General features: G+C 41.4%; 3 protein-coding genes across 10 annotated transcripts in view; 2 read left to right on the top strand and 1 right to left on the bottom strand.

Annotated features, from left to right (window-relative positions):
- LOC129180478 (cyclin-dependent kinase 17-like) overlaps positions 1-5738 on the top strand; it is a 50879-nt gene extending 45141 nt beyond the window's left edge. For 4 of the 7 annotated variants that reach the window (XM_054775026.1, XM_054774993.1, XM_054775036.1 and 1 more), the window contains 3 exons: positions 56-133; positions 825-946; positions 3351-5738. In XM_054775026.1, the coding sequence (XP_054631001.1) occupies positions 56-133; positions 825-928 (182 nt within the window). In that variant the 3' untranslated portion in view covers positions 929-946; positions 3351-5738. The other 3 variants (XM_054775011.1, XM_054775044.1, XM_054775003.1) reach the window with 2 other exon arrangements.
- A 1362-nt stretch (positions 5739-7100) lies between these two features.
- parapinopsina (parapinopsin a) lies at positions 7101-10872 on the bottom strand. Its single transcript, XM_054792872.1, has 5 exons — positions 10542-10872; positions 9122-9206; positions 8809-9046; positions 8324-8566; positions 7101-7254 (listed from the first exon to the last, which is right to left on the bottom strand). The coding sequence occupies exons 1-5, from the start codon at positions 10870-10872 to the stop codon at positions 7114-7116; spliced, it is 1038 nt and encodes a 345-aa protein (XP_054648847.1). The 3' UTR covers positions 7101-7113.
- A 711-nt stretch (positions 10873-11583) lies between these two features.
- ddx20 (DEAD (Asp-Glu-Ala-Asp) box polypeptide 20) lies at positions 11584-26474 on the top strand. Of its 2 annotated transcripts, XM_054792854.1 has the most exons (11): positions 11584-11808; positions 13583-13677; positions 14045-14213; positions 19099-19213; positions 19465-19607; positions 19737-19875; positions 20004-20062; positions 20676-20758; positions 20851-20956; positions 24005-24106; positions 25149-26465. In XM_054792854.1, the coding sequence occupies exons 1-11, from the start codon at positions 11613-11615 to the stop codon at positions 26264-26266; spliced, it is 2325 nt and encodes a 774-aa protein (XP_054648829.1). In that variant the 5' UTR covers positions 11584-11612; the 3' UTR covers positions 26267-26465. The 2 variants fall into 2 exon arrangements, with proteins under 2 accessions (XP_054648829.1, XP_054648839.1); XM_054792864.1 differs by lacking the exon at positions 24005-24106 and having other exon boundaries at positions 25149-26474.
- The last annotated feature ends 105 nt before the right edge of the window (positions 26475-26579 follow it).

Here is a 26579-nt window from a genome sequence, read left to right as displayed (position 1 = left end):
TCCAAGCAAAACCGGCTCACACTGCCCCGACTCACTTCTTTTGTTTTGTTTTCAGCTGCATCTATTTTCTCCGTAAAAGGCATTCAGCTACAGAAAGACCCAGGGAAGAGATCCTCAGTCTACCCAGAGTCAAGTAAGTCTCTTGCGATAGGACGCTAGAAAAGATAGGCAGACAGTGAGGACATCTGAGTGGCAATATGACGAGGATAGGCCTGCTCTTTCTCTCTTTCTTCCTCTTTGCTTTATGTTTTGTCATACATGCCGCTGTGTGGTCATTCGTGCAGCGCACTTTGTCCTAGTCTATCACTTTCATGGTCCCTTATCTGTGATGTTAACAGCAGCTAGTATAAGTCAATCAGATTTTTCTTCTTCTGCTTTAAATGGATGCCAATTGCACAATGTAGACCAGAGCTAAAGTTTCTCAGCATGCATATGCTAGTAGTAAATGTAGTAAACTTTGACAAAAATATATTTTTTTTTGCCCATGGTGACAGAAAATGTAGTATTTTCATGACTTCAATTTAATGAGCAAGAAATAATTGGAATAATACCAACTCCTCATAAAAAATGAATAAGCAAGCTGCTAAACGAAATACTATATTGTTACAAGGAAGATGCACAACAAACCAATAATTCACAGTCTCAGTGTGTGTTTGTGTATCTCTTTCTGCCTCTGCTGTCTTGTCCTTACAACTGTCCTCTTCTTTTTCTCTGCACCCATTCGCTCCTCTATCTCAATGTTCATCTTTTCCTAAATACTTTCTGTCTCCTTTGTGCTCCCTACTCCACATACTTCTTTATTCCCGACTCCCAACTCTAAAAAGCGATGGCCCATAAGCTAGGCTCTGCACCCTCGCAGTACTTCCAGAGAGAAGCAGCCAATCCCAGGCCTCAGAGTCACAATCTCTCCTCTACTTCCACTGGCTGAGTGGTCGCTGCCATTCTGGTAAATACGGTCTCTTTCATTCTGTCTGTATCCTTTTTTTTAAAATTATTTTTCTATTCCGCTGTAACCTTGCCACTTTTCTTCTCTTCATTTCACATTCTGCTCTTTGTTGTCATGCTGCTTTGTGTATGTCTCCGGTTGGTTCAAGTCAAATAATAATATATGCTTAATAATAATGCTTCTCTCGTCCCTTATGCCATTCTTACCTGTTTGAACTTGTGTACGCACTCCCTTGTACTCTTTATGAATGTGGTCACCAACCGTCTTGAGACCAAATCCAAGCTACATCTCGGCTTGTTGGCTCAGTGTCGTGGAAGAGCGATGGTGAAGAGAGAGAGACTGGTCAACACAACGCAGCCCTATAGAGCCACTGTTACGATCACCTCTTGCTGCGCCCAGTTGTGCTCCCTCTCTCTCCTTCTCCTACAGCTGGGCGTGCGGCAGGAGCTGGGACAGCTGGACACACCTGCACCTAATCGGTCCATTCCCTACTTAAGACTGAGTAGGGGCTGCTGTGAGATGCTGGTTTCTTTTTGTTGTATTCCAGTCTGCTCGCTCGTGGCTCGTCTGCCTCGTCTACGCTTCCCGAGTCAGCGTCTCCACAGCTGGGGTTTTCCAGTTGTCCCAGATCCTATATATTTGTGAATTTTGTGTTAGTGACTTTTTCCTGGGGTACCGCAAGCTGCGGACCCCAGCGCTTTTTGTTAGCCACCTGTGGCCACCTCTGAGTTGTACGAACATTAAAAGAGTTGTGATTCGCTCCTCCTGCCTCCGCATTCTGTGGTCCACCGCACGCACAACCGTAACAGCCACAGCTCAAAGATTTTTTGGAGGTGCACGTCTATGGAGTTACTGTATATTTGTGCCTTAATTTAGAGGCAGCAAAGGCAGATTTTGAAGCATATTAACATGCAGGAACTACTGATGTGTGCACAGGCACGTCGCTGAGCTCTGTCACTCACTCTCTCTCCCTCACTTAACCGCTACTTGCTTTTGCGGCGAGGCGATCCGGTGTACGTGTGGTGATACCTCCGGACGGTTTTAGGGACTGGGCTCTTGGCGGGAGCTTGCGTGTTGTGTACCTGGAAGGCAGTGAGAAGTATGGGCGTGTTCAGTGGTCAAAATGCGTGCCCGTTGGTCACTCTCCGGGAGGGCACTGATGTAATAACACATTTTTTTCCTAATATTCTCGCGATCGACCGGCAAAGTCTCAAAGATAGACCAGTCGACCATCGACGTGTTGGTGACCCCTGCTTTACGATATTGTCCCCTCTGTCTCAGCGCCACCACTTTTTCCTTGCATTTCATGCCCTGCACCCACATGCATCATCTCAATTTCCACTTATCCCGTCCTTTTGTTTTTTCTTAGAGCAAACCTGCTCCCAGTCTTTCTGTCAGGGAAGAAAAGATCAGCCCTGTATTGGTAAAAGACAGGAATATGATGGGACGCCATTTGATTTTTTTATTTGCAGTCCTCTTTAGGTTTCTCCAGTGAGAGATGTAGTTTTTGTTGAGCCTCTAGGTAAGGGCCTGAAGTGGTGTGTCCTTATTATTAGCATGGATGGTTTGTTTTGTTGCAGTGTTTGACACTGGTGAGTACACACTCATACGAAAATATGAGGACACTCCCTGGTGTAACTCTTACACATTTGGCAAAAACATTCACCCCTACTGTGTTCCCTGTGCTATTATTTTATTTCTAATAAGTACACCACATGGTGGCACACACCTTTAGTGGATTGATAAGCACATCTGTAAAATTTGAGCAAGATTGGTGAAGACATGGCCGACAGCAACCAAAACATCTCTGAGGCACGGTCGGGACATACTGTACAGTAGTAACTACTGTAAGTGACCTTTTGACTCATGAAAACTTTGAGGATATCTGTATTACATGCATGCTAGCATGTCTTCGAAAGCATTTTGAGCACAACCCATCGGAGGCGGCGCAACTGTCATTTACAGTCATGGGGAAATATTACAGCACCAAGGGGTGTCCTCAGTAAAATACGTTACAATACAAACGTAACCTTTTTATTTTGCAATAACATCAAGACAAAACCATTTTGTCCATTAAAATGTTGTTTTTATGTTAATTTCACATTTTCTACAATTTTATTCCCAACATTACATTATATTTATGTTTCAATCTTATCAGTGGTTACCCATTGATTACAAACCAAAAAAAGATGATTCCAAGATAAAGTTGTCTCATACACAGATAAATCAAGATCTTAGGGCTTGTCCTCTGAGCCAGCTCACCTGAGGATATGCTTTGGGAATAAAAGGCATATTCACCAACTGGTGTAATGTTTACCTGGTCATATAATGTGTATGTTATATCACGGCCTTGGAATGAAATTTGTGTTTAAGATTGTCCAACATTTTTGTTTCTGTCTCTCAGCTCAGGGGAAAGGCAGGAGGCAGAGTGTGCTGTTTTAGTGGTGGTGGATAGGCCCAAATCTGAGGAGGTGACTTGTGGAGCAGTCCTGCCATTCACCGACCACTCCATGCACACTGAAGGAGCGACACACTCTCACTTGAAGAAAAACAACACACATGCATACACATAGAAACGAGAACAGAAGTTGGACTGACTGACTCATATATACAAGAATAATTCTCTCCCCTGAAGACAGAAAAAAGACAAGAAATGTGTGTGACCACAGGAGAGGAGAGGAAAGTGGGAGAGTTTAAGATTCTCCTTGCTGCTATTACTGTTGCTGTCCAGAAGAGGGCAGTGTTGGGCGTTGTGGGCTGTTGGAACAGAGCTTGAACTACAAACGAACTTCCACACTCTCTTAAGTCTCTTACCCGCTCTGTTGGATTGTTGCTGTACATGAAGAGACTGAGCTGTTGTATCGTCTCATGAAATGCCTCAGCCTGAATCCAAACTCAGAATACTGAACCTCATCATGGCCCTTTTATGATCTGCAACACACGCACGCACGCGCACACAGTCGCTCTCATTCTCTAGCTTCATGTCTCTTATGTATACACACAAACACGACCACTTTAGTTTTACTTGACAGTGAAATGTGTGTTGTCAGTGGAGTTACAGAGATGAGTTTTAGCACCTTATTGTCTGCTAGAGGCCAGGGAAGCTGTTGATACCTCATCTGTCACAGTTGGGTTATTAGAGTGATCAATAATCTCAAATGATATACCAAAAAAGGATAAATTAATCAAACAGGATAGGAAAGGCTTCACGGTTGAATTGAGACACTACAGTTAAGGTCACTACAATCACGGACAGTGTAAAGAACACTCCAGTAAGCAACCTGTAAGGACAATGAGGTAAAGAAAGTGTATAAGTCCACACCTGCTTATCCTTAGATACCCCTTTGCCTTGACTCACAATTTATTGTGTGTGTGATATTACAGGCGTTGTTGTTGAACTGTTCTCTTTGCACCTAATTTTACCTCTTTGGATCACCAGTAGATGATTCAACATCCCTCAGCCCCTCTCCAAGCCTAGCTTCATGTGCATTGTCTATTTTTACACTTGATTTTATTCCTATTTGTATATAAGATCCTACTTTTTACTTGTCAGAAGCAATGGTAATTCCAAGAATGCTGTTCTCAGTCTTTGCTGTGCTCCCGCTGTAATAGTTGGCGACTGGCTGGGAACGTGTTGCACATTCCTTGACCTCAGGACTTAATTGCTTGTGTTGTTTTTATTTTTTTGGGTGCTGCGAGGTGGCGGCTGAACTCGTGTGAAAATCCCTCTAGAGCAGAGTATGTTGGCCTGAAACCCCTTTGTTTGTATCAGACTTTTGCGTTCCTCGCTCTGTTATTTAGACCCCAATAAGACGTATCAAGTGTCTCTTTTTGCCATCTCCAAGCATATTTGTGTATTGGAACATGTTTTCAGCTGGAATGTGAAATAGCTGGAAAAGTCTCACCACCAGATGAGTGAAATGTTTGCGTGACACGTGAGCTAATGATCTTCCCAACAAACGCCACATTGACCCCCCCCCCCAAATGATGTAAATAAAAATATGGTTCAACAACAACTCGATGTGATCCTTTGGGACCAGATGACAACTTGCAGTAATAGCTGTGCACTCGTCTGTAGAAAAAGGTCACCGAGTAATTAGCAGGACTTGACACAATGTTGTTTTGTGCAATTTCAAGCTGCCAGAAACCTCCAAGCACACAGCTGTTTCACACACCAGTAAACCAACACTTCAACATGTACTGTATCAGTGAGATGGGTTATGGGTAGAGAGTGGTGTTTCTCAGACCCTGACCTAGGACCCCTTTGACTTCGACTTAGATGCAATCCTTGGTCTGTGCCTGTCAGAACTTCTCCTCTACCCAGTGTGTGGCAGTATGTAGCATGTACATAGATGATTGCTCACTTTGTGTGTGTATATATAGAGAAGTGTATACATTTGATACAGGTATTCACATTCTGTCCTTTTTCTGTTTCTTTAATGAAAGTCATAGCAATATTTCTGTAATCAATAAAAAGCCAAGGTAATAGGGTACGATGATTTGACTTGTGCTTATGTAGAGAGGAGACTGTGAACGATTAAACTGTGAGACTTGATGAAAGCGACAGGGATGTTTTTTTTTTTTTTTTCCTTTGATGTTTTTGCTGTTTGACATGCAAATGTGTTCAAGTTTAGGAAGGGTGGCAAAGACAACCCAGATTATTTTGGGTGTTTTTCCGAAAGCCATAATGGTAGTAATAAAGTGATGGAGGTCTTGTTGTGCAGAGTGATTACTCGAGGAGCAAAGGAGATGTGTACACCCAGTTAAAAATAAAAGTTGTCTCTGACACTCATGAGTAGACATGGTCTCATTGCCATTTATCACAAGCATGATCACAAGTTTAACACTATTTGAAATGGAAATGCCATTTTTTCAGTTAGGACTTTGAATGATATATCAACTGCACTTTTTTTTTTTTTATTTTGCCCATCATGCACAATCCTTATGTGTGACATGATCATATATGTCTTTCTCTTCTCTGTACGTTCTAACGATATAAAAACAACTAAAAAGACTTAGCTAAGAATGCACGTAATAGGAAACATTCCGCCTATAAAAAGCGCCAACGCTCCATTTACCGTAAATTCCGGTGTATAAGCCGCACACACTAAATCCATCCATCCATATTCTATGCCGCTTATTTTAATTAGGGTCGCGGGGGTATGCTGGAGCCTATCCCAGCTGACTTCGGGTGAGAGGTGGGGTACACCCTGGACTGGTCGCCAGCCAATCGCAGGGCACATATAGACAAACAACCATTCACACTCACATTCATACCTATGGACAATTTAGAGTCGCCAATTAACCTAACATGCATGTTTTTGGAATGTGGAAGGAAATCAAAGTACCCGGAGAAAACCAACGCATGCACGGGGAAAACATGCAAAATCCACACAGAAATGCCCAACGGAGATTCAAACCCAGGTCTTCCCGATCTCCTGACTGTGTTGCCAACATGCTAACTTTGAAAGTTAAGTCCAACTTTAAGCCTTTCGATCTCATGGATCGGAACTTCACGACAAGATAAAAGGTATGTAGGATGTAAATTCACTTGAATATCTATCTGCAGATGAAATTTTGTTAAAATGTGATGGTGCAAAATATGGTAATTTTGCCCCCGGAATTACTGTATACATGCAATTTGTAGTGTGGCGTGGAAACTAATACAGCGTGCTCCTGCACTGCGAGTGCGAGGCCTACATGAAAATTATGACACTTGATTTGAACCAAATGCAATACTGTATTTCCCGGTATAAAATTTGGCCTAACTTCTTTAATTCATGGGGTAGAGAAGTGAATGAGGTATCACATTAAAGTTCAAGTTCCTTTAAGATAGCTGCTGCAAGAAAAATAGTGCAAAAAAAATGAAATGAAGAGAAGGGGGTTTTTTTATTAGTAAAACATTTTCTTTGATGAACAATACATTAGTACTACAATAGTGGAAAGGGTGACAACTTCAGCATCAAGTAAAATGAGGCGGACCTTTTATTTGAACTCACAGTTACAGTACATATTGTATTTTGCTCATTTATCTTACTCTGCAGCTGCACCCTGCACTGACCAAGAGGTGAAGGTGCTTTAGTATGATGCAGTGTTGTTGTATACCACTGCAAACTACAACTACAACGTTAAAATATTACCCCTCTGACAATGTGTCTAGTACTTTTTTATTCTTTCAGAGATCCCTTGGATGACACCTTTTGGATTCTGTTCATGGACGCAACCATTGTGTCGCATTCAGATATTTCTGCTTCTGAGGCCCATGGGTTCCATCCACACAGGATAGTGGGGACAGCATATGATCGGAACTGAAAAAAAGACATATGGTTAAGCAGCGGTGCTGGCCTAAACACTATCAGAAACACTGACCTACATTCACAACTAAATTCTAGTATTTGCTCCATGACATTGTAATAATTTATGCCCAACAGTTTCAGTTATCTTCATTTTGTAGCATGTCTCTTAGCTGCACTGCTTCCAGTACATGTATGTACAGTACAGTTAGTGTTGTCATGTCGATCTAATCTGGCCAGGGCCTTCAGAATCTGTGGTGTTGGCCCACGTCACTTAAACATTATTAGCAGTGAAGCTGTTTCTTTAACATCTTAAAAACAGAGTTCAGATTCGCCTCACAGGGCCAGCTATCTGGCCCACAGTTATTTCAGCATTTTTCCTTCCTCTAATTGGTTGATCTGAGCAAAACCACTGGACAAATCTGCCATCTGGAAAAGAGGACGGATTTTGTCTATAAATAATCAGCATCTCTGGTGAGTATGATGTATGATTTTTTTTTGTTTTGTTTTGTGATGTTAATAGATAAATATTGATTCTGAACTGCTTCAGATGACGTTGTTTGATGCGTGTTACATGTACAGTAGCTGAGCACCAAATTTACAGTCCGTTTTTGCCGGTGGAAGTTACATAATGCTCAAAGCACAGGCGTATTGGTGACGATGTATGAGAACACATGTCAATGGAGGGCCGAGACACTGCAGGGTTTCTCTCCAACCAGTTTCTCAGGTGATTTAATTGATGAGCTCCGTCCCTCACACTGAAGGAGGTGTTGATCATTAAAATCACCTGCTTTAGGGACCGGTTGGAAAGAAAACCCGCAGTGTCTCGGCCCTCCATGGCATGAGTTTAACACCCCTGTATTTGAAGATAAAGTGGTAACTGGGTTTCATGCTGTAATAATAATAGTATTCCTCCCCAAAACACGAAATACCTCTCTCTCTGTAATGCCACGTCTTGTAATATTGTGCTTTTGTATATTATTGACGGTTTGTATAATTGCAACTTGATGGTGGTGGTAATAAATCGGTTAAGTCCCCACTGACTTTTGTGTGTTTTGTCTTTGTGTGAATGCTGATGGTTTACCTGTCTGTTCATGAAAACGTAAATAATGGGGTTGTAGACAGTGCTGCTTTTTGCAAAGTAGACCGGTATGGTTGCAATCCAAGGGTCAATTTGCAGTGTGGAGTCTATGATGACAGCCAGAGCCATGCTAGCATACGGCAGCCAGGTCACCAGGAAGGCCAACACCATGGCGACAACCATACGTGCCACCTGCACCTTCACGCGATGTGTGCTGCTGCCTTCAGTTACCTGCAGCTTGCTTACCTGCACACAACATTTTCATACCAACACACTCAAGGAAATGTGACAGTGGAGGGCCGAGACACTGGAGGTTTTCTTTCCAACCAGTTTCTCCAGCAGTTGATTTAATTGATGAGCTCCTTCCATCAAATTGAAGGCGGTGCTGATCATTAAAATCACCTGCTTTAGTGACCGGCTGGAAAGAAAACCTGAAGTGTCTCAGTCCTCCATGTCATGAGTTTGACACCCCTGTTCTCGTTGCTCACCTGCCGGAGTGTCCACAGCAGTCGCGTGTAGGACACCATGATGATGGAGAAGGGCACGGCAAAGCAGAGACAAAAGTAGATGATTATGTATGACATGTTGCCTGCATCCCGGCTATACCAATTGGGGGCACAGGAGGTTTTGACGCTCTCTAGCTCATAACTCCCCCAACCAAACAGAGGCGGAGTGTTCCACACAAAGGACCACACCCAAGACAGCACCACTCCAGCGATGGCATGCCTAATGAAAAGCAGTGAGGGTGTGTCATATCCTGCTTTTGTTTGTTATTTTAGAAAGTACAATAAGGATGCTTACCTGGTTTGGAAGAGGGCCAAAGGATAGCACACCACTATGTAGCGCTCCACAGAAATGACCCCTATTGTACACAGACTTGCTATTCCTGTGAAAGGAAGGACTAACTGAAAAAAGACAGTACACAGTGGCACTCAAAATTACAACAAAACAAAAACTATTTAAACAGCTCAGTTTTTAAAAAAAAACTTGCAATCTATTAAAACTTCTTACATATTGAATATAATTATAACTATAATTATATACCGTATATACACTCATGATCAAAATCTTAAGGCCAGTTGAAAAATTGCTAGAATTTGCATTTTGCACGTTTGGATCTTAATGAGGTTTTAAGTAGAGCCACAATATGCAAAAACAAGAAGGGGGAGTGACACAAAAAAACATTTGGAACTTGTAATTTAAACAAAACAAAAAACTGAAATAACTTGTTTAACACCTGATCAAAAGTTTAAGACCACAGGCTATAAAAGCCAAAATCTGCTCAAAATGTTCATTTTTTGTCAGGCATTTAAAACTGTCATGCCCTCCTGATGGCTAAAGCTAAGAAGCTTTCTCTTTTTGATTATGGTCTCGCAGCGCGCCATTGCTGCTGAGGTTGGGCGAAGTAAGACAGTCATTCTACATTTTTTTAAAGATCCTGAGCATTATGGAACAGAAAAAGTCAAGTGGTAGACCCAAAAAAATCTTCACCACTTGGAGCAATGTTCCCACTAGCCTCCTGGAAACACTCGCATCAAGCATGCCCAAACCAATTTTTGAAGTGATTAACAAGAACAGTGGAGCAATTCATTACTGAGTCCTACAGAGAACATTTTTTGTTCTGGTTTGGAGAGTTTATTAATTTTTGAGAGATGGTCTGAAAACTTTTGATCAGCTGATAAACAACCTATTTCAGTTTAATTGTTGTTTTCAATAAATTACTTTTTCAAAATGCTTTTTGTCTCACTCCCCCTTCTTGTTTTTGCATAATGTAGCTCTACTTAAACCCTCATTAAGATCCAAATGTGCAAAATGCAAATTCTAGCAATTTTTCAGCTGGTCTTAAGATTTTGATCAGTAGTGTATATTATATATATATATATATATATATATATATATCTATATATCTATCTATCTATATCTATATCCATATCTAATGCCAATATATATATATATATTGGCAGAACCTTTTTTGATTTTGAATGTCGTTTAATCCAGAAAGCTGGCTAACAGGTCATACCTGCAAGTGAATGATTAAATCACATGGCTACACACTACCATAGGATGTCAAAAGACAATATAGGGAATACATAAAAACACATTTAAACAGTACATGTTAAACAGTACCGAGGCCTACTTTCATTTACCAGATCTAAATACAGTATATCCTCATTGTGCAAAATACATCAATTTCCTCATACTTTCCACCAATGAGACTCACCAAAAAAGGCCACCGCAAAGCCCTCTAACACGCATTCCACACGCCCAAGGCTGGTGTATCTCATGGCGTTGGTCACAGTGGTGGGCAGCCCTCCAAACATAGCGCAGCCCAGGTCACACACGGCCAAGTTGACCAAGGCATAGCTGAGTGGCTGCCTCAGCTGTTTGTGTTTCACTGTCACCACAATCACCAGGCTGTTGAGGATGACCCCCAAAACAGAGAAGATGCCCATGATGACGGCCAGTATTGTGTAACCAGTCCGAGAGAGGAGCTCTGGCTTGGCCACACTGTCAGAGAAGGACGAGTTTTCACGAGAGCCGAGGTACTCCATTATTTTTAATGTACATTGAATAAGCTAAAGCGGAGAGGATGTTAGCTGATGTTCGAAAGACTTCCAGAGTAATCATACAATATAAGCAACCATCACCTACTGTGCAACTATCAGACTAAAATCAAAAAGACCAAAGGTCAAAACAGCACAATTGCAGTGATCAGACTTGATTAAAAAAAGACAGCGATTAAATTCTTAATTTAGTAATCCAATAAGCAAATAAGACTTTTGTTAAAGATGCCACATGATTGCTCTTCTCTTGCAGTATGAAAGAAGACAAGAGGCAAAGTGACCCTCTTAATAAACCACGAAGAGAGCAGATCCAGAGTGTGATATTTAATTCGTTCAAAGCAAATCTGTGGATCCAGATTGTGAGGACAATAATTCTGTGTAATATCCTATTAGGCTGCACTTTCTGTAATTGATTGCACTGCCAGCCCTTAGTGATGAATGAAGGTCTCACAAAAACAAGATAGGTTTTAAGTATTAAGTACAACTTTAAATACAACCCATGGGAAATGTTTAATTAAATGAGAAAGAACAATCAGCAGAACCAGCCATGTTTTAAACGCATTTTTATGCAATTGTAAAATAGCTACTATAATAGTAACTGCTTCCTATATACAGTATATATTGAAAGTGACGTTCTCCCTCCCGGCCACTAGAGGTCAGTGTAATATCAGCTATGTTGCAGATTGTGGCGGCTTTTAACTAGCACTCGTTGATGACGGGTTGGAAACATGGCGTCCTCTACAAGGAAGGCAGCTCACGATATAGAAAGTCGAAAGAGGACTGACGATGTCATTTTATCGGAGGGAATAGAGTTCAGCTCTTTGTTATTGTCTCAGGTCGTGCTGGACGGATTGTCAGCCGCTGGCTTTCAAAAACCTTCCCCGATCCAGCTGAAGGCGATCCCGCTTGGCCGATGTGGACTGGGTGCGTGCGTTTGATGTTTTTATATCATCAAGAAAAAAATAGATACTTTAAAAATAGATACTTTAAAGATACTTTATAAATCACATTAATAAATAACACTATACAAACACTGACATTAATAACAGCGCAATCCCCTTCTGGAGTCCCTATCGAAAAGTGCCAGAACGCAACGAAATACATTGTTACCCAAATGTTCTCATCGTATCGTCATAATTATATATGCCATTATTATATATCGTCATAGACCGATTGGTAGTTTTGAAGAGGATGTAGTTACATTCTTTATAGTTTTGACCGTAGTTTGCAGTGGTGTAGAACTTTCCTGCTCCACAAATGGAGTCGTTTCTAATAGTTTGGATACCAAATTGTTGTATTATTAGTTTACATAGGTCTCGGTATGGTGAAGTCCAGTTCTACATCACCACCATTTACAACCATAATAATTATAATAGGATACTGTATTGTGGAAACGGCTCTCACAGGATCAGAGCTTGTGTTGAGCACTAGGGATTTATAAGAGTAAAAATACAACATACAGTAATTGCTTTGGTCTGACGTTTTCGTTTTGTCTTCTCTATTGGTAATTGCTCTATGGACTACCTGTACAGTATATACAGTAGTCTAGATTTCACTGCTTCTCCTGTGACGTGACACCTAAAACCCACTGCATCCTAGATAAATTAACAGTGCACTCCAGAATATTGGAACAGTGAGGCCAGTTTCTTTATCTTTGTTGTAGACTGAAAATATTTGGTTTTGACATTAAATACGAGACCAGAGAGCAACATTTCAATTTTTACTGAGAGGTATTTGCATCTGGATCGGATGACTTACAGGTGTGTGTGTTGTAGCCCAGGTGTGTGTGTCTTATTACATTGCTTATTCAGTCAATAAATAGCACTGAATGTCTACGCTCAGTTTCAGATTGGAAGGAAGTTTTGTCTGTGTAGGCTGCATTTAGAGGTGAAAACAACATGAAAACCAGAGAGCTGTGTATGGATGGAAAACAGGCAATTGTGAATATGAGAGAAGATGGACAATCAATCAGAAGCATTGCACAAACATGGGTCATAGCCAGTACAACTATTTGGAATGACCTGAAGAAGAAATAAACCACTGGTGTACTGGATACACACATAGAGCAGGTAGATCAAGGAAAACATCAGTTAATGACAGAAAGATTGTGAGAGCTGTAAGGAAAGATTCTAAAACAACTGTTAGTTGTACTGAGGGTACACATATGAGTGTTATTTATTAATTGGATAAGCAATGTAGCCAAACACACGTGGGCAACAAAACACACCTGTCATATGTTCCAACTTTTGCTCCCTTGAAAAACGGGTGGGTTTAAACAAAACGTGCTATCTTCCCAGTCGTTCAGATGTAAGTATCTGGACATAAAAGCTGAAATGTTGCTTTCTGGTGTCCTACTCGTCTTTTGATGTCAAACCAAAATGTGTTTCAGTCTACAGCAGAAATAAATAAATTGGCCTCACTGTTCCAATAGTTCTGAAGGGCACTGTGATTCTGGAGACCTCAGTTTGCCCTGACTACATCCACAATGTGGAAAAGAAGGCTGTATCACACATGTTGAAAGGTAAAACATGTTAGATGACACAGACACCAGTGATCAACTAGCCAGTTTTACTAGCATATACGATGATTTTGGCCAGCCGATCTACAGCAGTAAATGTGACCAATGAAGTTGGCCATTGTACAAACTAAAATTGTGATTATTTCTAATGATGGGGTGGCTTTTGATGTGTCATTGCAGATTTGATTGTGCAGGCCAAATCTGGCACAGGAAAGACATGCGTGTTCTGCACAATTGCATTGGACTCTCTGATTCTGGAAAATTCTGCCACCCAAGTGAGTGGATTTGTGCTGCCTGAGTAGTGTGCAGTATTTTTGTGTATGTTCATTTATCTTTCTGTAAATGATGGGGGGGGACAAGACTGTGTGAGCTTTATCGTGGTGATGGCTGTGACTATTCATCACTTTAGTTACGGGGACCTTAATCTGATGAGTTTAAGCTGCTCAGTCTCATATGTTGAAATGAAAGTGGAATTATTGATAAAGCAGAGGTACACCCAGTCCCTCTGCATTATAGAGCACTTTAATGTTATTAGCTGCAGGGTCTTACTGATTGGGAGCCGTGACACAGCTCTTTGGCCCCAATCTGCCACAATCAAACAGAAGTGCTTGTTGACATTTACTTGTTCATTGCTTCTTGCAGGTTCTTGTGTTGGCTCCCACTCGAGAGATAGCGGTGCAGATCCACTCAGTAGTGATGGCAATAGGCTGTGCCATGGAGGGCCTGCAATGTCATGTGTTCATTGGGGGCAGACCTGTTAGCCATGACAAACTCCACCTGAAGAAATGCCACATAGCTGTGGGCTCACCTGGTAAGCCGCCAACCTTTGCCAGTTTATTAAACCACGAATGGGCATTTTAAGAAGTTTGTAATCGGACATCCAATTGCTTAAAAACCTTGGTGCAAAGTAGGCATGGGCCTGTCATCGTCATACCGTTTCTACGATATGAGAGAAAGTGGATGTTCAGCGCGGCCACTACTTGGAAATACGTGGTATCGTCCTGTGTTATTCCTCGCAGTCGGATCTGGGCTTCTATGTGTTTTAAACCACAGGCGTGTGCTGAGTTGGGATTTGTCGGGCATAGATAGCCCAGGTGTTGTTAGCTTCCTTGTTAGCATTGAGTGGCGCCAATACGGCCGCACTGTTGTGGGTTGACATATTACTCACGTCGAGGGTCGCCAAATCTGGAGATGTGATTGAGAAGGAGAAAGGAGTGGAGGATAACAAGTATAAAGCATTTAGTCTCCACTGAACAACAAGCAACGACTTAACGTCTTAGTTGCTAACAACAATCACATGACCCGGAAACGGAAGTTTGTGGAAACATGTGACCTGCTTTATGAAATAATAAAGTAACATTATGAGTTTAAAAACAATATATATTTATGTTGTGATCTACTTGTGACTTGATTGCATTTATTTGCATTTTGCTTTTTTTTTTTTACTAAGAAAATATCTATTCTTTAGAGACTTTTTTCTTTCTTTCTGTTGTTCACTGGCGAGGACGTACATGGGAGGAGCTCTGTTGACGATACTGAAAAATTTAACTATTTGGTACTTTTCTGACTACACTTCACAAACACAATACACTTCACGAACAGAATATTAGAACTGCTTGCTGACTCCCTCAACTTTAACTCGGATAGACGAGAAGTACCGATTCCATGAAATAAATTAGTTGCAAGTGCTGACTTGCCAGCAAGTCAAGCTAACTGCTGAAGTTCAAGGCGGTTGCCTAGCAACAATGCCAAACACAAGGCAAAATTATATTGGCACTGGAATTACGGATTCAAAATCTGAAATAGGGTCAGTCTGGCTGTCGGATGACGAGAAGGACGACACCTCGAGAGGAAAAAACAGTTTCAGAATTTGAAGATAGATAGCTAGATACTTGATTTGATATTATTACAAGCCTTGAAGGAGATGTTTGAAATACAAGAATGTACTGCATTACAAATAAGGCAAGATTTTACGTGTCTGCAATCACAGATTCAATTACAGAACAAGAGCCTCATCAAAATTATAATGGGCGTCCATGGTGATATCATAAAACTTATGGAGTAAAATAGAGCACTGAGCAAGGACACCAAGGCACTAAGAGAAGAAATTGAGATTTGCAAGATGAAAACGCTGCATTGTGCACGGCTCTTTAGGAGGTTAATGGAAGAAAATGGGCATTATGCAATGATATCAAGGTTCTGCAGGACGATATTAAGGCATTACTTACTAGACGACAATGCTGCCTTGCACGCTGCTCTGAAGGAAGCTAAAAACCCTATGGAAGAAAATAGAGCATTATGCAAGGATGTTGGGGTTCTGCAGGATGATATCAAGGCGTTATTGGAAGACAATGCTGCCTTACGTGCAGCTCTTAAGAAGGCTATTAACCATATGGATGAAAATAGAGCATCATGAAACGATGTCAGGGTTCTACAGGATGACATCAAGGCATTATTGGAGGATAATGCTGCCTTGCGCACCACTCTTGGGGCACGGAAAGAGGCAAAGGAAAATACCACTGAGAAAATGAGAAATATAATTGATGAGATGGATCAGAATGCACAAATGAACAAAATGATCTTTACAGGGCTCAGTATTACACCCAGGTCAAAAGATTGGACAGTTCAAAACAGGGAAACCAGATGAAATGGATGTTCCTTCAACAAAGTAACAGATGCCAACTTACTACAATCAAAGGAGGTGGATGTATATACACTCCTGATCAAAATCTTAAGACCAGTTGAAAAATTGTTAGAATTTGCATTTTGCACATTTGGATCTTATTTAGGTTTTAAGTAGAGCTGCTATATGCAAAACAAAGGAGGAGTGACACAAAAAGCATTTTGAACAATTAAACTGAAATAGGCTGTTTATCAGCTGATCAAAAGTTTAAGACCATCGCTCAAAAAATAACAAACTCTCCAAACCAGAACAAAAAATGTTCTCAGTACAGCTTGCCAGCTTAACAATGCGACAACATTCAAAAGGAGAAAGCTTCTTAGCTTTAGCCATCAGGAGGGCATGACAGTGTGAATGCTTGACAGAAAATGAAAATATTGAGCATATTTTGGCTTTTATAGCCTGCGGTCTTAAACTTTTGATCAGGTGATTAACAACCTATTTCATTTTTTAAAATTATTTTTTAAATTACACACTTTTGCACATTTTTTTTGTCTCACTCCCCCTTCTTGTTTTTGCATATTGTAGCGCTACTGAAAACCTCATTGAGATCCAAATGTGCAAAATGCAAATTGTAGCAATTTTTCAACTGGTCTTAAGATTTTGATCAGGAGTATATCAACACCATTGCCGCTTGCATCCCACTATATGGCAGAAACACCGCCACACCTGTCATTAAGTTCATCAACAGGGAATTCAAAACTGCATTGCTGAAACAGGGAAAGAAGCTGAGAGGCACAAACCTCAAAGTAAATTAGCATCTGACAAAACGCAATGCTGACATCAAGAAAGCATGAGACTTGAGGAAACAGCATTTTACCACCGGTGAAATCTACATCAAGGTAAATGGAGATCCAGGAGAGGCAAGAGTGCTTGTTGTTTAAGATATCAACGATCTGGATACATATTAAAGTTTATTTTGCCATGACTACAAGGAAAATGGAGGATGCAACTCACAAAGAAAAAAACATGCAGTTACAATGATTGCATTCAATAACATTTGATTTAGATATCATCGTTGCAAGAACCTGGTCAACAAAGGACTAAAATTAGGAACCCATGTATCTACATCTACATTCAATCATACTAGACGGCAAGAAGTGGATCTGGATATCAACGGGGAAAAAAAGGAAGACATTTTTTTTGTTTTAAAAAAAACAAATAGTAATGTTAATAGTGACGATAGTAACAATAATAATATCAACTGCTTTGATTGTATGGAAGAATAAGTAAACAGTGAATTAGTGTATTACCAGTAATTGATGTGATACGGAGAAGGGGTAGGATTAAAAAAGCTCTGCTTCTTCCTTCTCCTTTTCGGACATGTGGAATTTGAATTGTAACCAGTCGAATCAGTTGATTGAAGTACAACGACGGGACAAAAAACAAAGTTCACAGAGCATCAGAACCCCTGTCATTAAAGAGGATAATACAAGCACAGGGATGCCGGTGGAGGAACCCCCCCATCCACAAAGGCTATCTCTCTTACCAAGCAGGGACAATGAATGAGGTGGGAAAGCGTGGCGAGGAGAAAGCTTACCTGGAGGCAGCTCTGGGAAATGGAAGCAAGCAACATCAATTTCATGACAAGAGATTCAAGATTCAAGAAGAGCTACATATGATGTGCTCCCATCCCCAAAAAACCTTCACCAGTAGTATGGCGAGGACCCAACCTGCGCCCTCTGCCCAAACCCAGCGACCCTTGACCACACACATCTTGACCAGTTGTAGGACCAGCCTCACACAAAGCTGCTACACATTGAGAGCACGAGGAACAGCATCAACTCCTTGCCCCTAAGAGCTACCAATTCCATCCCTGTGCCAACATTCATTTGAGAGGGACAGAAAAAGCCCCCTACCAAACCAGAAGCTGGACAGCTAGCCATGGCCCGGGAATGGAAGATGCTAGTTGATAATTGGCAAAGAACTAATCTTTCCCCCGGAGATTGCAACCACCACCCTCAGGCCAGACTTGGTGCTATGGTCCCCTTCACAAAAGGTGTTCAACATCATAGAGCTCACGGTCCCATGGGAGGATTCCACCGAAGAGGCCAACAAATGAAAGAAACTGTGCTACACAGACCTGGCAGCAGATGCACAGCAACGAGGGTGGAAAGCCAAGATCATCGAAACACCAATGAATGAGGGTGCCCACCTGACGACCTCGATGAAGTTTCCTTCCTGCCCTTACTCAAGGATACGGTGTGGAGGAAGGGTGGAGGCTGAGCGACGACGCGGTGGATGGGGCAGTTTTTGGTCCAACCTATCCTCCCGCCTTGCAGGCTATACTTTACTCATGATTGAGCATGGGACACAGGCTCAGGCTTGATTACCCTGTAGTTGGCGGCCTTTGATGAGGGTGTTGAGTGTTGAAAGGCTGAAACACCCATTGATTCAAAGGTACACTACTGACGTTGTGTCCCAAAAGGACACCCTTCCCATGGCTGAGATAAAGTTCCCATGCAACTCTTAACATCCACGCCTCATGTGATTACCATCTATTGGCACAAAGGACCGTTTCTATCAACTCTTGTGTATTTGCGAACTAAAACATTCAACGTAAACTGTATGCATGTTCGAAATAAATTAAACCAGAACCATATAAAATGGTTTAAAAATGACGGTTTTGACTTGACCTCTTTCCAATAAAGATATTTCAAAATCACACATTTTAGAGCTGTAATTACAATACTGTGAAAACGTCAAATTGTGGTATTTTTGCCCAAGGTTACCATACCGTCAGAATCTCATACCAGCCCATAGTGCAAAGGTAAAGGGAAGTAGTGGATTTCATCCTCTATCGCAGCCTGTTTAGGCAAGCAAACAATTTAATTGAGCCACTGTCTAGATGCTGTTACAAAATGAATGAAGACAAAACAGTACGCATTACCTTGCTAATAAGAATGTTAATCAAATTCCCCATGGAAAGACTGTAATTTTAATAACCGATAAATCATCACCGTCTCGACACCATGCTTGGATTTGTCATTTTAAGTCTTGCTGCTTGTTCTCACAGGTCGTATCAAGCAGCTGATTGAGCATGGCATGCTGTCCACTGCCAGTATCCGCCTCTTTGTTCTGGATGAGGCTGACAAGCTCCTGGAGGAGGGCAGCTTTCAGGAACAGATAAAGTACGATGCCCAAAGCATCATTCTTATACAAAAGCATGTTTATTTAAGCTTTTTGGAATAAAATGTACATTTATTAAATGAATTGAAATCAAGGAAGCAAACTGCTCTTATTTATTCTTGTTCCTATTTACTAGCTTACTTTGTATTTAGTTTCACTGAATCCAACACAATTTCTGTTTTATGTTGACCATTTAAAAAAACAGACAAATAAAGCAAGCCAAACAGAAATGCACATTCTTTTCTCTCTGCAGCTGGATCTTCTCCTCTCTGCCTGTGAACAAACAGATGCTTGCACTTTCTGCCACCTACCCAGAATCCCTTGCTCAGCATCTTACCCATTACATGAGAGAGCCCACTTTTGTCAGACTCAACCCCAGGGAAATGGGACTCAAAGGTAGGCTTTTGTATTAGGAAAACAACAGTTCACTGTAGCGCTTCCATTAAAGGTGCCTTGAGGCATATAGTATTGGCTAACATTGAATTCTTTCTTTTTTGCTTGATGTTAATTTGCATCCCCTGTCAGGCCTCAGGCAGTATTACAAGTTGGTACCATCTCATCCATTACCTCACAAGGTCTTTGAGGAGAAAGTGAAGCTCTTGTTGGACCTGTTTAGTAAAATACCCTTCAATCAGGCCCTCATCTTCTCCAATCTGCACACAAGGTGATCGAATGTTTAACCTCCTCTCATTCACAAAAATGTGTGCATGCGCGTTTTTTTTGTATTCTCTGTTTTATGTTTCACGTTAATGTATGCATATATGTTGAATTAAAGCGTTTTTTTCCCCTCAGGGCTCAGAACCTGGCTGACATCTTGTCCTCTAAAGGCCTACCTGCTGTTTGTATCTCAGGTGAGATTTAGCGGGAGATAATTATAGTCAATTAACAACCAAGATAGAGTGATATACAGTGTCACTTGGAAACACTACAGTACATTACATAACATATTGGGGTTTGAACACCGAGATGATGTCATCACCTAATTTGCATAATTGGACATGACGCAAAACTCTGTCCAGAGTAGAGATTTTCAAAAACACTGACTCAGTGTTTGTGTGTTGATGGGTAAAATGTAGCTTTTTGGTTTTGTCATAAGAAATGCGCAACATTATCTCATGTTTTTAAACCTTATTTAAACCTTAGTTATTAACTTACGGGTGTATAACACGCACGGTCATTAAAGAAAACAAAACATGACGTTTCCTTGGTGTTGATGTGTGTGCTGATTTTAAAGATTATGTCCACGTTATTGTACATCTAATATCTCACTATATTGATGAACAGCTGTGGTATGTCATGAGGTGTGTTCAGAAGCACATGTACAATGACATCCACTGAGTTATAACGAAAAGCTACACAGACAGTCCCACAGCCCAAATTTATCTGTGGCAGTCCAAATTTATTAGTGGCAGGCTACCACAAATAAATGTATGGGAAACACTGATGTCTCTGTTACCCTCACAGGTGGTCTGAGTCAGGAGCAGAGACTTGAGGCCATGTCCAAACTTAAGCAGTATCAGTGCAGAGTGCTCATTTCCACTGACCTGGTCAGTTGCACCCTCCGCACGTGACACCCCCCCCTCCCCAACCCCTTTTGTCACTGGCATGCTTATATTTATTGTTGTCCTCCTATTGTTAGACCTCCAGGGGCATAGACGCAGACAAGGTCAACTTGGTCATAAACCTGGATGTGCCTCAGGACTGGGAAACCTACATGCACCGAATCGGACGAGCTGGGCGTTTTGGTAAGTGTCCAGTTGAAGTTTTTAATTGGTAAAGCAAGCATTTACACATGAAAGGCAACATTTGACTTCATCACGTTGCTCAGTTAGGCTTTGCAGGTATAGTTGTCCACAGTTGCTGAGAGAAACACACACAGTTGTCCCTTGCTGCATCACGTTTCGAAATTTGCAGCTTCACTCTATCACGGTTTTGAAAAGTGATTAATAAAGCATTACTGTTTTATGGTTGACTACTGCCTATTATTGGTCAAAAAATATGCATGTTCAAGCAAAAGATACGTATTTTTGGCCTAAAATAAGCATTTTCAAGAATATAAATGACTAAATGAACTAAAATACAAATATAAGACATTCACAAAATGCATTGAAAGACACGTTGTGGTATGAAGTATTCTACACTGGTCACTAGGTGTCAGCAATATTACATCAGTGATAACAGCCACTGCAGGAAGTACAGGTAGTAAAGAAAGAAACAAGGAACTCTTCCAATGCTAACGTGTGAGTCAATACTATGTCTTATTTTCTATAATTATGTCTACTATATTGGGTAATGACGATAAGGATGTTTCATGTCTAGAGGGCTGTAATATCCATCCATCCATTTTCTATACCGCTTCTCCTAATTAGGGTCGCGGGGGTATGCTGGAGCCTATCCCAGCTGACTTCGGGCGACAGGCGGGGTACACCCTGGACTGGTTGCCAGCCAATCGTAGGGCACATATAGACAAACAATCATTCACACTCCCATTCATACCTATGGACAATTTAGAGTCTCCCATTAACCTAACATGCATGTTTTTGGAATGTGGGAGGAAACCGGAGTATCCGGAGAAAACCCACACACACACACGGGGAGAAATGCCCACAGAAATGGCCAAGGGAGAATCGAACCCAGGTCTTCCCAATATCCAGACTGTGACTGTGTGGCCAACATGCTAACCACTAGACCACCGTGCGCCCTGAGGGCTCTAATAGTGTTTAAAAAAATGTATTTATAAGATGGTAAACAGGTTTTCGATGCTCTAATTAGGAAAACATTTCATTTATAAATCAGGAATCTTACTTTGCGTAAATTGACTTCTTATGGTTGGGTCTGGAACCAATTAACCACCATAAACAAGGGATGACTGTACACTTAAAAACACAACTTTATAATTTTCTTTCTCTCACAAATAGCTGGATATACAGACCCTTTCCAAAAAATTTGAATGTCATGGAAAAGTTGTTTAATTTCCATAATTCCATTCAAAAAGTTAAACTTTCATAGATTATAGATTCAGGGCCCACAATTTAAACGATTTCAAGTGTTTATTTGTTTATTTTTACATAATTTGGGCTTCCAGCTCATTAAACCCACGAAAACAGGAATTCAAAAAATTAGAATACTGTGAAAAAAATCACCATTTACTTCTCAGTTTTTGCAGGAAAAAAAGAAAGAAATTAGGATCACATCAAATCAATCAAAATATGGTACTTTCAAAACGATATGTCAATCTTCAATACTTGGTTGGGAATCCCTTTGCCTTAATCACTGCCTCGATGCCACGTGGCATTGAAGCAATCAGCCTGTGGCATTGCCTGGGAGTTATGGAAGCCCAGATTTCCTTGATGCTTGCTGTCAGCTCTTCTTTGTTGTTGGGTCTGGTGCCCCTCATTTTCCTCTTGAGAATACCCCATAGATTCTCAATGGGGTTTAGGTCTGGTGAGTTGGCTGGCCAGTCAAGCACTGTGATGGCATGGGCATCAAACCAGGTTTTGGTGCTTCTGGCGGTATGGGCAGGGGCCAGGTCCTGCTGGAAGATGAAATCTGCATCTCCATACAGATCCTCTAAAACATTCTGGTAGACTGTTGCGGTGACCTTGGATTTAAGAAAGCAGAGTTTACCAACACCTGCACCGGACATTGCACCCCAAATCATGACGGACTGTGGGTATTTCACACTGGACCTCAGGCAGCTTGGGTTCTGTTCCTCACCCGTCTTCCTCCAAACCCTTGGACCTTGATTCCCAAATTAAAGGCACACTTTACTTTCATTGGCAAAGAGGACCTTGGACCACTGGCCAACAGTCCGGTCATTCTTCTCCTTGGCCCAGTGGAGACGCTTCCTACGTTGGCTCAGGTTCAGAAGTGGCTTGACCCGAGGAACCCGACAGTTGTAGCCCATCTCCCGGATGCGTCTGAATGTGGTGGTTTTTGAAGCTGTGACTCCCGCCTCATTCCACTCTTTCTGGATCTCTGCCAGATTCTTGAATCTTCCCTGTTTGATAATCCGCTGAAGCCCACGGTCGTCTCTTTTGCTGGTGCATCTTCTCCTGCCACATTTTGCCCTTCCTCTAGACTTTCCATTGATATGCTTGGACACAGCACTCTGTGAACAACCAGCCTCCTTAGCTATGAACTTTTGTGGCTTACCCATCCTAAGGAGGGTATCAATGATGGTCTTCTGGCCAGTTGTCATGTCTGCAGTCTTCCCCATATTGAACCCAACTGAGACAATTGAACCAAACTGAAGCAATTTAATGACACCTGGGGAAGCCTGTGCAGGTGATTTGAGTTTAGTAGATGATTAGTGTGTGACACTCAGTTTAAAACATTCATGCCCTGAAAAATTTGGGCTGATTTTTTTCACAGTATTCTAATTTTTTGAATTCCTGTTTTCGTGGGTTTAATGAGCTGGAAGCCCAAATTATGTAAAAATAAACAAATAAACACTTGAAATTGTTTAAATTGTGGGGCCCTGAATCTATAATCTATGAAAGTTTAACTTTTTGAATGGAATTATGGAAATTAAACAACTTTTCCATGACATTCTAATTTTTTGGAAAGGATCTGTATACTTAGTTTCTGTCTTATCTTGAGTCTCTGTCTTTAATTGGTCTGACCAGGGGTGTAAACCCATGGCGCCTCTGGATGACACCCATCCAAGTGACTGACACATCAATCCGGATCAATAGTTTCTTAACCACATTAAGATGAACAGAATTACCCCCCCATTGATGTATACATAACTCATCTGATTGATTCGATTCAGTATCACTCTTTGTTCACAGGCACTCAAGGGCTGGCGGTGACCTACTGTTGCCATGGTGAAGAGGAGAACAAGATGATGGCCATTGCTCAAAAGTGTGGCCTGAGTTTGTCAGCATTGCCTTGTAAGTCCCACCTTCATGTTTTCCTTTTAGAAGGTATTTTATAAAATAGAGTAATCCCTCTTTTGTTGCGGTTAATTGGTGCCATACCTGGCCGTGATTCAACGTCGGATTCCTTCTTTTTAAATTGAACATTTTCGTAGTCGTGGCATAGAAATGTTTATGTTTATGATCTTTTAAATATGGTTTTTAACGTTATTAGAGCCCTCTAGACATGAAATAACACTCAAATAGTCACCCTTACATTTGTATTATCCACTATAGTACAGTAGAGACAGTATAATGTCTCGCAGTAAATGTGTTCCGGACATGTGGACAGGAAGTGACATCGACACCGTGATTACGGCCACAACAGTGGCATGTCCTCTTGTTGTGGTCAGATCATTTCAACCTGCAATAAAAGGTTGTTGTTCCTGTCATCAAGTCTGCCGCTTGTTTCACCGAACAATTACTGACACCTAGTGACCAAAATAGAATACTACATTGACAATTTGGAATCTTCATGGCTTATATTTGTATTTTAGTTCATTTAGCCATTTTTATACTTGAAAATACTTAATTTAATATGTACAATTTGCTTAAATATGCATTTTTTTTTATTTACTAATAATAGGCCATATTCAACCATGAAATCGCATGCTATTTAATAAATCATGATTTATTCATATGTTTGAAAATACGTGATGGAAGTGGAGCTGCGAAATTCGAACCAGGATGTGGTAAGCGACGACTACAAGTATACTGTTGCCATAGTTCCTCCAAGCAGTAGTGTTCATTTCGGTAAACTCTGATCAGGAGGAATTACAACACAGTAAACAAAGGACATCAAAGGAGGACATTCAGAACTATGCGCCCTTTTTTCTTCACAGGTGGTTGTTGATGACAAGCTTTGTTTGAGAACAGGCGCATTTTGTGTTCTTCCCACTCCAACGTTGCGTGGCAGTGACTCTTGAACAAATCGACAAAATGCTAATCAAACTGAACTGTACTGCTTAGTAAAGTGAAAAACTCTCCCAATTATATCTTTTTTTCCCTTTGAATTTAGCCACCACTGATGCTGGACTGATGTCTGAGCAATGTGACTGGGACGTCTGCGTTGAGGCTTCTGCTCCAGGCATTGAATCTCAGTTTTTCTCCAAGGCCGAGAAGAAGAAGGGACGCCCCAAAGCATCCTCTCCTGTTTGCTCCCCGGGTACTTCTCTCATCATGGAGGAAGCTCAAGATGCCAGGAGGCCAAAGATTCCCCACACACCAGTGAAGCTTGCAGTAGAAGGGGACTCAGGAAAGGCGTACCCTGCAAAGACTACGGTCCAGAACCCCTTTCGAGCAGCGCCGACTAGCAAAGAGTTGCAAGACGCACTGCCGAAGATCCCTCCACTCTGCTCCTTTAAAAGCAGCAGGTCTGGGTTTATGACCTTTGAGGAGGCAGAGCGGGACTTCCATGCATTCATTACAACAGGACTGGGAAGATCAGTGGAGATCATCAGGGAATTCAGAGGCCAGGAAGATGGCAGCAATCATAATGGGCATAGAGAGTCCATCACACTTGATGATGATGATGATGATGGAAGTCAGATCTGTGATGGGTGGAAGTCAAAGCGTACACCTGCAAAATCTAGCTCTGATGTTGAAATGGAGAACACACCGGCCCATTTTGAAATGTCTGCAGGCAACGAAAACAAAGCAGTCACCCACCCTCAGACAAAAGTAAGTCATAGATGCACTGCAGGAGAAACAGAGATTGAGCCAATTACAACAGAAGATCCCATAACATTCCCGACAACACACACAAGAAGCAGCGGAACGTCCCCCCAGTTGGAGAACTTTGAATTGAGTATTAAAGCTGATGCGCAAACCAACCGCACACCTTTTGCACAAACCACAAGAAAGGAACACAAAAAGATAAAAGTGGAAAAACAGAGCAGAAGGATGCAAGAGAACATAAGGAAAGATAAAAAAAGGGATGAAGATGAGTACGACAAGGAAGGCGACTATGGTGCTGACAGTTACTGGAGAGCCTGCTACACAGCATGGAATGATTACTATTCCTACATGTCTTCTTTTCAAGGACAAGGTTACCAAAGCTACTACAGTGCGGCTCACAACTGGATGGCAGCCTATCGTATGAACACAGTTTACATGGAAGAACTGCTGAAACATTGATGTAATACCTTATCACAGCAGAAAAAACACTTGAAATGACACAGCACTTGGTTTGTGAGTTCCACAGTGTGTATTCTGTAGTGAATATGTACTACTGCGCACCTTCTTTAATAAATACCATTGTGGAGCACGCTGCAAGCTTTTTCTGCATGACCACTACACATTTATTGGTTACAAAACAGCTTTGTTTTCACATGCTAATTGGAAATATTGTCTTCTTCACTGGTTGGACCCACCTCGCTCACCAGCAGCCTGTTATTCACAGGTTGTTAAGGTTTTAACAAGATCACACATCTTCACATGATTGCAGGCT

Source organism: Dunckerocampus dactyliophorus, chromosome 1 (genome assembly GCF_027744805.1).
Source record: "Dunckerocampus dactyliophorus isolate RoL2022-P2 chromosome 1, RoL_Ddac_1.1, whole genome shotgun sequence".
Classification (NCBI taxonomy): Eukaryota; Metazoa; Chordata; class Actinopteri; order Syngnathiformes; family Syngnathidae; genus Dunckerocampus; species Dunckerocampus dactyliophorus.
Note: the sequence above shows the minus strand (reverse complement) of the source record. Positions and strands in the feature narration are given on the sequence as shown.